At 41.3% G+C, this 10,533-nt stretch overlaps 1 protein-coding gene across 1 annotated transcript in view; it reads right to left on the bottom strand.

Moving 5' to 3' along the window:
• ITGBL1 (integrin subunit beta like 1) overlaps nucleotides 1–10,292 on the bottom strand; it is a 125,254-nt gene extending 114,962 nt beyond the window's left edge. Inside the window, exons 1-2 of the mRNA XM_015638116.3 lie at nucleotides 9,909–10,292; nucleotides 8,417–8,628 (exon numbers count right to left, since the gene is read on the bottom strand). Coding sequence (XP_015493602.1) covers nucleotides 8,417–8,628; nucleotides 9,909–9,982 — 286 coding nt within the window. The 5' untranslated portion in view covers nucleotides 9,983–10,292. The remainder of the gene's footprint in view (nucleotides 1–8,416; nucleotides 8,629–9,908) is intronic.
• Between the last annotated feature and the right edge of the window lie 241 nt (nucleotides 10,293–10,533).

Consider the following 10,533-nt stretch of genomic DNA (forward strand, 5'->3'; position numbering starts at 1 on the left):
AACCACAGTTCAGTATGTTCTTGTGTGACTTTTCATCACGGCATCACGACCATCCAGCATGATTTAGTCCTTCTGCAAGTATGCCCATGAGATGAAATTGGTTGTCCTCCTCCATTTCAGCTCTTTCCCATTCCTCAGGTGAGAGGCCTAAAGTTCTCCAGCAATCCTTCAAAGCATGACTTCACAAACCACTCCTTTGAGGACTGTAGTCTGGAACACAATCCACTAGGCATGTCACTGTACCTACAGTTCCCCGTGGGACTGACCTGCTACAAATTCACTTCCCCATTTATACGTGGAACACCTTTAAGCTGGAAGCACACTGAGTGTTTCCATAAAACCAAGTTGTTCTCACTTGGATAATACACAGAGAAATCAACAATTATGGCATGCCTAATGCTCAGGTAGTTCTTAGGAAAAAGAATACATGACTATTTTTTGTAGGAAATAGTAGTTTCAGGACCAAAACATGAAACATAAAATGAGGTTTTTGACACAGCCTTAACTGATAGTTTTAATACTAACAGATTTTACTCTTACACCTCACAGGGACTTGGTGGTTTGAGAGTCCCTAGGAAGGACTCAGAAACTTGGGTTCTCTTCTGAATCTCATTAACAGCTTTAGATGATCAGGAGGTATATCCTCAACCTTCCCTCTCTTCAATATCAGAAGAAAAACACATACCTTCTAGTAATTTGTTGCAAGAACTGCAAAGCTAGATATAAGAGCTAGATGCTGTGACCATCACAGTTCAGTTCAATATACCAGGCATGTTCCCCACATCTGAAGCAGGGCTTGCATTTTTGGGAGGAACCACATTATTCACGGGAGATACAGACATAGAAATGGTTTGGATTATGTAAATTTAGCTCTTGTTCACAGAATACCATTCATTATTAATTTCTTTAAAAATGCCTGTATCTTCATCTGCTGAAAAGACATTCAAATTATATACCAACTCTACTTGTGTCCAATAATTTCCAAAGGGATAAGGATAAACAAGAAATGAGTCTGGATGTTTCAGGATGTGGAGAGAAACAGGATTTTCTGAAGAAGAGGGGCTTTTGGCTTCTGAGATTCCATGAGCTTGTACCATTTGAGTTTCCCAAGTACCCAGTTAATTCCTGCAAAATACTGTTTAAAACACTTGGAGTAAGGAAATGGGGTGCAAGAAACCTGTGTTCCCTGACACTGCTGTGTTACCAAACTGTTTACCGTGTGTTCCCCACATTCCAGGCAAATGGATGGACTAAGTTAAATTATTAATGTTTTATCTTGCTTGAAACATTTTGCCAAGTTTGTAAACTAAACAATTTCAAATACTAGGAAGCAACCATTTTCCTCCTGTTGTTGCTGCATAAGTTCACTGGAGAAAACCATAATGAATATAAAATTACAAGATGCATAATAGTGCAAATGCACAGGACTCTTCGATAAATGTAGATAGATTTAGCATTGCTTAGCTGTCAACCACACAGCTTCAAGATTTAAATAACCTTAATACCGCCTTTTAATTAAATAGGAAATTATATGCAAAACAGGAAAAAATACTTAAATGATCTATTTTTACATACAGTAGCCTCTAACTCTGGATTATAAAAGCTAACATCCCTAATATTTAAAATGACAGACACCACCTGGTTGAACAGACTGAACAGAACCTGCTGGAGGCAGACAACTGGAAAAAGCATTCCTGAGAAAGATAGATTTCGGCAGTTTCTTTGGGGTACAGGAGGATTCACCACCAGCCCGCTCACAATCTCCCCAGCCCAGAACTGCCCCCAGAAACAAAACACTGTGACCAGGTGCTCTGGTTAGAACATCTGCTGCTGCATGGGGCTGCCAAGGCAACAGCATTCGGCTGTGACGTTTTCCAAATCACAAAGTTAATGCTCAGCTCGCTCCTGACAGAGTTGGCATTCCCAGTGACCTTCCCCATAAAAATGACCCAGATATGACTCCAAAAGCTCTGACTGCCACTCTTAGGTCACTGACAAGAAGGTGTTCCAGATTACATCACTGATGCTACTCAGCTGGACAAGCAGAAGGGCAAAGCAGCTCTTTCAAGAAAGGGGACAGGTGCAACTCCCATTAAAGTCTCTTGAATCTTTATTTTTCTGCATATATGAATATGGTCGTGCAACTGCTCAAGTTGGTGTTCCAGCCCACTCCCAACATATGAAATGTACACAAACACCTGTTTGCAAAAATTACTCCCTCCATTGCTCAGAAACGAAGCTTTTAAATAACCTTTAAAAACAGAGTTTGAAAGAAGAACAGGGTTTTTTCCCCTTCATAGTCCTTCCATCTCCAAAGGAAATTTGAATCCAGCAATGCAACTGTGGTACACACACCACAACATGACCTCGACCACCACAGCCTCCAGTTAAAACACTGATAAGTTCTGGTACCACATATGTACTGTGGGGTCCTTCTTGCATGGCCAAAGTCAAACTCCAGTACTTTTTCAGCACAAATTGCCCTTTTTCCTAGACAGCACTAGCAACATGTCCTTTCCTCTCAGAAAAGCTCGTGGAACATTTTTAATCAGTGATATGCTCTTTTTCAGGACAAACTACTTGGGAACACTAACACTACTTGGGAACACTACCTAGGAACACTAAAGGTCTATATTGCAGTGTCATAAATGATGATTGTTTGAACTCCTTGACAGGACTAGCTATGAACAATAAAACTGTTAAGAAGCATAGAAAACTATACCAAGACAGTTTGTCCAAAAAAGGCTGTCATAAGAGCACGTACTGAAACCCATCCACTGATTAAGCAGGTAAAATAATTAATAAACACTTCTGTAACATTTAATGTACCATCTACTTTCTATTCACCATATCTTTTTCATAATAATGACATCAAAACACAAATATTAATAGAAAAGGTCAGCCTGTGTAAGCCATTTTTTCATAAAGAGCATTCTTTCAAATAAATAAAAAATATACTTCAGTTCATTATCAGCCTGTGAGGAGCATAAAAATTCAAACATATTTCAGAACACTTATTTGCACTGATAAAAAGTCACACAAAGGGTTTTTTCCCCCCTGCAATGGATAAGCATGTCACTCCAGACTACAGAAGGACATAAAGCAAAGGAGATGCTGGTCCTCACCTTGTTTTGCTGTTGGTGCCAGCCTGAGGACTACATTCCAGCTCTGCTAGGTGCTGTAAAAGCCTTTGCTTCCATGTGCCAAACACACTTGCTTTTACTTTGTAAACTAACATCTATTTTCCATCAGTAGTGCCTACAGATAAAGGTGCTTAAAATGAGGACTAAGCAACTAGGTACATATTGTTTAATAAGTTACTTTTAAAGTGCTTCCCTTCCATTAATCTCCCCTGCAGTTTTTGTGTCTAAGATTCCTCCTGCCTCACCACTTCTATGAACCCACACACTGCATTTGAAACTACAGCAATTGTCATTGCATCAAAGCCTGCTTAATTTTACCCAGATCAGGTACCAACAGCACAAAGTTGAGAATAATACAGGGTTTAGCTTGTGCTTTTTGTGTCTGCTGGGACCTCAAGCACTTAGCAAGGCAATGAACCTGCAATGAGGTCTATGCTATCACGACTTTGTTTCTACTAGAGCCTGAGGAACCTGTTTTGAGATGAATATGGATGCTATAATCACACCTACACACCCTTGCTCTGGGTGAAAAATGTCACAAAGTGCCAAGTTCTGAAGTCCGGACTAAGGTAAACTAGGTCAGAGCAGAATTGCAATCTCCATTTTCATCAGTAGCCTCCTGCCCTATTTTTAACTTGGTCTGTAAGGAGACTGACTCCAATGGCCACATGTGCCACAGCTGAATCTTTGCAAGCATGGCCTCTGACAGAGAAGAGGCTTATACCTGTTCTCAAAATCCAGGGATTTGAATTTCCCTTTGGATCAAATGGCAATCAATGCAGGTCACAGGCTGACTTTTCTTCACACGTTTAGCAAGAAATGCTGCTCAATGAACAATCAGAGTGTCAGACCTCCCTTCAGTATGAATACAAAGGCACAATTGTTAGAGCCTTTCCAGCTCAACTTTGATAGCTCTGCCTAAAGACACAATTCAGCTTCTGTGCAAAGAGCAGTCCTGAGCACAAATTGTCCTCCAAATTCCATCTTCAAATTCCTCTCTTCCTCAAACTTGTATATAGTACCATACATCCAATAAACCCCATGAATTCATAGCTATGTATTATATTAATACTTTAATTTGGATTTATCTTGTTATTTCTATATCTACTCCTTCTCAAATTAATTTTTCACTTGTGCTCTCCATGTAGTTTAGAATTTAACAGATCAGAAAATAATGGCACTTATATCCTTTTGTCCTTCACGTTATGATAACACCTCTAGCTGGGAAAACCTACAACTAACACTGGCATTATATTGCTGAACTAGTCTTAAAATAGGTACAGCACCCACAGCAACCACAGCTTTGGAGAAAGGAACAGAAAAATCTTTCATTGGCCTGAAAAGCAGCAAGTTTTACAGCAACTGCTTATGGAAAATCACACTGGGCCACCATTTTTAGGTGTAAAAACACCACTTTTTAGTGTACACTTAGGTGTAAAAGGTACTTCAGTTTGGAAGAAAAATGGTTTATCAAATGTTTATAACTAAAAACCCAAAGATAATGAATACAGTTCAGAGCAAAGACAAACCTTCTTCATATTTTGCTGTCTATGTTGTCACCAAATTGTGTGTGTCTTTTGATCTCACCAACTACAGGCAGTGCAATCACAGCATCACGTGTCACACGCTGGCAGTTCTTGTGGTCCATTCTCTAAGAACATCTAAAGTGTTCCCACTTCAGTTGGCCAAGGAAGCCTATGCTTAATTTCATTTTTCTACCTTCATTAACCACAGTAAAGCAAGATTAAATAAAAAAAACCAAACAAATCAAACAAAAAAACAAAAAAACCCTCAAAAAACAAAACAAATATACCTAAAAACACAAACGAAAAACAAACAACAAAAAAACACCAAAAAATTCACTAGAATTAATTTTCCTCTATACTGACAAAACCCCACTGAGAAATAGGTAATAAGCAGTGATGTAACAGGAATTAGTCCTATATCCCACTTTCCCTCGTGCACAATATGAGCTCCACTTATGCTAAGAAAGCCTGAGGCAATATGCAACTGTCTGAGGTCAGAACTACTATCTGCAAATAAACAGCAACAAGCATAAATCCTTTGGAATGAATCCTGAATGAAACATAAATCCTTTGGGGATTTGATTGGTTTTGATTCAGTCTTCCTCCTCTTAGCTCATCTCCTTGAATATCGGCAACAAAAGATAAAATAAAGATGTCCCTGACATTGCAAAGAGAATAACAGGACAGTATCTATTTGATTTCCTCTACACCCCATGCTACATTAAGCAAATAAAAAGGCCAAAGAGGAGGACAAGAGACTCAGTGACTCAGACCACAGTACTTGGTTTTTCTCTTTGCTTCTGACTCCATGAGGGATCACCTATTACTTTATCAATCCCAGTGGGATAAAAGGCAAGAAAATTATTGGAACTCCCTCTAAAGCACCTGGAAACATAATGGGAGAGAAATACAGCAAAGAAGTCTCAAGGGAAATAAAAGGACAGAAACACTTAAATCTGCTCTTCTGTATTACTCATGGCATAATGTCTTTTCCATTTTTATAAAAGGTTTATTAGAAAAATCAAATCAATCAGATGGACATCTGACATTTTCTTTACCTTCAGGCCTTCTCTCTTCAGAATATGATTGTTCAACAACTGGTCCAGAAAGTGGATCTGACACAGAACGTGTCTTTAAGATAATGAGCTGAATATTGAGCAACTAAATCTTTTGTTTAGCTTGGGACAGGCAAGGGAAGTGGAGATATGTCTGACTTGACTGGCAGGGAAACACAGCTATCTTTGGCATTTGTGACTCAAACAACTCTGCCTGTCCATCTCTGAATATGAACATCACTGGTGATCAGACATCAGTCACTTGAAAAAGGAATCACTCTGGCAGCTTGAAAAGTAGCTCGTTTTAAACAGCATTAGCCTCAAATACCATGGCTTTCTAGGGGAATATGGAAAGAGTGTCTAGAAGTTCTCCATGTGGTACCAGTCAGCAATTACTGTTGCTGCCTATGTCAGCAGAGATCCACAATTAAAAGCGACAGCAAATGTCAAAATAAAAGCAACAAAAATAAAATTAAAGCAAGAAAGAGAAACAGAACTGCAGTAAGACATTATGATTACTCACTTAGAGGAAATACATCTTCATCATTAAGTCAAAAAATTGCCCAAAAATGCAAATAAAGGGAAATATTTCATATACTGGAAATTGGCCTGGTGATGTAATGTTAAGAAACATCACTGGATGTAGTTCTTTTAATAGTTGGGTAAGGGAAAATGTTATTTATACAACATAAGGTCCAGTCTCCTGCCAGTTATCCTAGATCTGACCTTTTCTATGCTTCTTTCCTCCCATGTATACACAGTTTCAGTCACTAAAAACACGGGGGAAAAATGAAGAGGGCAACAAGCACAGCCTGAAAGGAGGTGTTTCACCAACTGGATCCCATATCCTAAAGAGTTACCTGGGGCTGCTCTCCTGCAGTGCTGGGCAGCTCTGGAGTACAACAGCTGGATTTTTAGCACAATTGTCAAAAAGCCCAAATGAAGCAAGCAAAACTCCTGCGCTCTTCACAGTTGTTTTCCTCCTCAGGACTTCGTGCTGAATTTTTTACTACTTATTTTTTTTCCAGAAGAGAGAATTCAGATTATTTCACATCTCAGTGGTAACATGGTAACGTGGCTTCAATATTCTAGCTAGGAGTGACAAAGTGACAAGTACAGAAAATATGTTTTAAAAAACTTTAATCACTTAGCATTCACATCTTTGAACTGCTGGATGAAGTGCCACCCAAAAGCTAAATATCATTAAGAGATCTCTTGGCTCTGTTTATTCTGTGAGCGCACTTTACCACCAAAGCCCTGACAAAACTTGCAGCCACTGTTCATGATATTAACAGGAACATGATGGTGGAATTTACAGTGGAGTATTAAAATTGAAGGAGTTTTCAGTTTCCCTTTGTGCAATTAACCCGCAACAACAGCAAGCACTTTGAAATAACACTACCAATCAAAAAACTAAGTTTTGGGACAGCAAAGCACTGAAATGCTATGGTATTTCTTATTTGGGGGATTTAACACTGCTAACTGCAGATTCTATAAATCAGTTTCTCTACAGAACTCTAAAGTCATAGGCACAAAATATAAACCTTTTTCTCGTAATCTCATTCTTGGTCTTTTCATGTTATTACTGGACTTCCTGGATAAATTGTTGCTAAAATAAATTTGGTCTTTTTTTCTACAAAATTTGCCAAACCAACTGCTGGAATGCATTTTTATTGTCCTCTTACTAGAAGAATTTCTGTACCATTCCCATTGACCTAATTGCAGGTTTTGGCCTGAAAAGATGACACGTTTCTGTGAATCTGGTAAAGCTGTTGAAACAGGGATACTAGAAATAAAGTACCCTTCTGGCCCCTTTCATCAAGCTCCAGGCTGAATCTCCTTAGGAATGTGATGGCATTTCTTCTCCCTGCTTTTTTCTAAAATCCTATTCTAAGCTGCTTTTAAAAGGAAAAGGAAAAAAAAAAAATAAAAAAAAGAAAGGGAAAAAAATGAAAATCTGACCGAAATAACCCAGAAACTTAAGTAAAAACAGCTGGAAAGAAGAAAGAGTGATAATGCTTAGATATAAACCAAAGTGACATGTTGCAACAACTGGCAGGGACTGTATTTTGTCCCAGAAATGTATGTTATTAAAGAATCAAGTGTCAGTGGGGAAATCCCTGAAACCACAATACAATTACATTGTTTTAAATCTTTATTTGGAAAGCATTATCATTACTTAGAGAAAAACAGAGTTTTTATGTTTATATAGCAAATGTAAGTGTGGTACATCTTACAACAAGTTTTTTTTCTTATAGCAGGAGAAGGAAAAAATAATCATCACAGGACAAAATTGATTGTTTGGAGATAGTTTAAAGCCAGGGTAGATACCATAAACCATCATTAGGCAAGCAATTCAAATGAAGAAATATAAAAATTATGAGCAATATTACATACTGTATTAGATTTAAAACACAGTTTGCAGAGCCTCCAACCCAAAGAAATTTCTGCTTTTGCCCCTGATGCAGACAAACCTTGCTCTAGGCTAAGTCCCATTTTATGGCAGACACAGTGCCTGTAACTTGTATTCTTTAATCTGGCAAAATCCTTGGATGTGCCCACGATTCCATGTAGAGTCATGTTCCAGAGACCCATATATAATCATGTCTCTAGTGTTTCAGTGTGCCGTGTTCCTGGTTTTAATATATACTCCCAATTTTCTAAGCTTCTGTCATCATCAGGGCTTCCTTACCTGTGCAGATTTTCCCGTCGTAGGTCTCGCACACCCAGTCATGGCACTCGCAGAGAGGACCGTAGTATTTGCCAGACTCAGTCACTTGGCAGATGCAGACTCCGCACTCACACCTGCCTCTGTCATTGCACAGCTTCCCCCCTGGGACGCGGCACCTGAGCTCCGACTCAGCCCGGGACAGCCGGCAGGGAGCAGGAATACCCAAACCGCTCCTGTGGGGGACAGCAAACAGAATAAGCTTTGGTCAAAGCCAGGGGCTGCAGCTCAGAGCTGATGAGAGCTTGGCTCATCATTTGAAACCACCCTCCTGTCACTGGCTTCAGCCAATACCCAGGATATTGTTCTTACCACCTCTTCAGCTATGGTTGCAAATTATTGCTTGCCTCAAATCAACCAATTTTATTAATTTCCATCAGAAATCTCATTGCTACCTGTAAGAATGCTTATACTTTATTTTACTTACCTTTTTAACTACATCGGCCTCATTTACTTTCCCATCAGGCATATCTGGTATATATGCATAGACACGTGTGGTTTGATTACCCATCATGAAACATTTTGATCTTAATTATTTCAAAAAGCTTAGAAACCATATTCATCCAAACATCTGGGTAGCATAACAGGAATATGTATCACACAGCATACTTAAGGTTGATTCTAATAAAATAATGTTTGCCAAAGCAATCCTTCTGGTTGTCATGGATCAAGCATATATGATCCATATTTCCAATGGAAAAGGAAACCAAGGTAATCATGGCTTTCCATCCAACACTGTAGGCTGTGGCTGTGGTTTCGGTAAAGGCAGCAGAATCCAATTCTAGATCCGCAGATATGCAGCTCTGCCCTGCAATTGTACCATGCACTGGAGCACACAGAGATCAGGACTTTCAGGAATGCTCAGGGAAAATCACACTTTGTGTCATCAGGAGCTGAATCGTACATAAAAAAAAGAAAATACTGCTCAGGCCAAAACCAGGTCTTCCCAATACTGAAGATGTAGATGACTAGAACCTGCTCCTGTCAGACAGTAGATTTTGCAAGGCTCTGGAGCATAGGACTGCTGGCTCTAGGAGCCAATGTGCGCTGGCTGTGTGGAGGTGGAGAGTGAAGGGCAGTGCACCTCGTTGTGCCACCACACCAAAGCGCAGCAATAAGCAAGGTTCTGTGGTTAGGTGCCTGCTCCACACAACCAGCAGAATTCAGGGGTTTGGGTGTAAAGGGTCATCACAAGCCAGCTCTTCCCCCTTCACTGCTTTCAGAGTATGCATTTGGGGCATCGAATGCGTTGTTGCAAGTAACTCCACGGTCTGCACGGGCACCTACCTACTGAGGTTCCCAGTGATCCTAGAGCGCTTCTGTCAGTGTCACCTTTAGGCAGGCAGAAGAAGAGCCAGCAAAGCGCTGCACAACTCCCTCCGCAACCCCAGCTTGCACACTCCTGGCACCTCGAAATCAGCCGCACCCCCCCGTGAGACCTGAGAGCCGCACTTACCGCAGGGCCGGGGGCGCGGCGGGCAGCGCGGGGCCCAGCAGCAGCAGCAGCAGCAGCAGGGCCGGGGAGAACATGGTGCGAGCTGCGCTGAGCCGCACCTGGAGCGCTGCTGCAGACGGGCGGACGGACAGCCGGACAGACCCGCCAGGCGGGCGGAGAGCTGCGGGCTGGACAAGCCCGGCTCCAGCGCTGCTCCCCCCGTGCTGCAGTGGCTCTGATTAGCTGCCTGGGAGCGGGATTTGGGCAGCACTCTGGGAAGGAGGCCGGTGCCAAACCCCGAAGTTTACAGTCTAGGCAGGGAAGTAATTAGAAACAGTTGCGCAGCCAGATGGTTTATTTTGATGTTTTAAAAGTGGCCCGTTCACAGATGTGAACGAACTGTCTCATTCTCAAAGTGCAGGCACCGTAAATATTTGAGGTATGTGTATCCCCCTGTCCTTTGACAGACGGCTGCTTGGGATAACCTGTGAAACTTGTACCGAGGAGGAGACAGGACCAGCGCTCCGCAGCTGCAGCATCCCCGCCTGGCTGCTGGAGCACCTCCCTGGCGCCTGCCTCCCCACGTCCGTCCCTTCCCTCCTTCCCCTAAGGTCACCTGCTCGCGTCACAGCTCCGTGCGACACTG

This window comes from Parus major, chromosome 1 (genome assembly GCF_001522545.3).
Source record: "Parus major isolate Abel chromosome 1, Parus_major1.1, whole genome shotgun sequence".
Lineage (NCBI taxonomy): Eukaryota > Metazoa > Chordata > Aves > Passeriformes > Paridae > Parus > Parus major.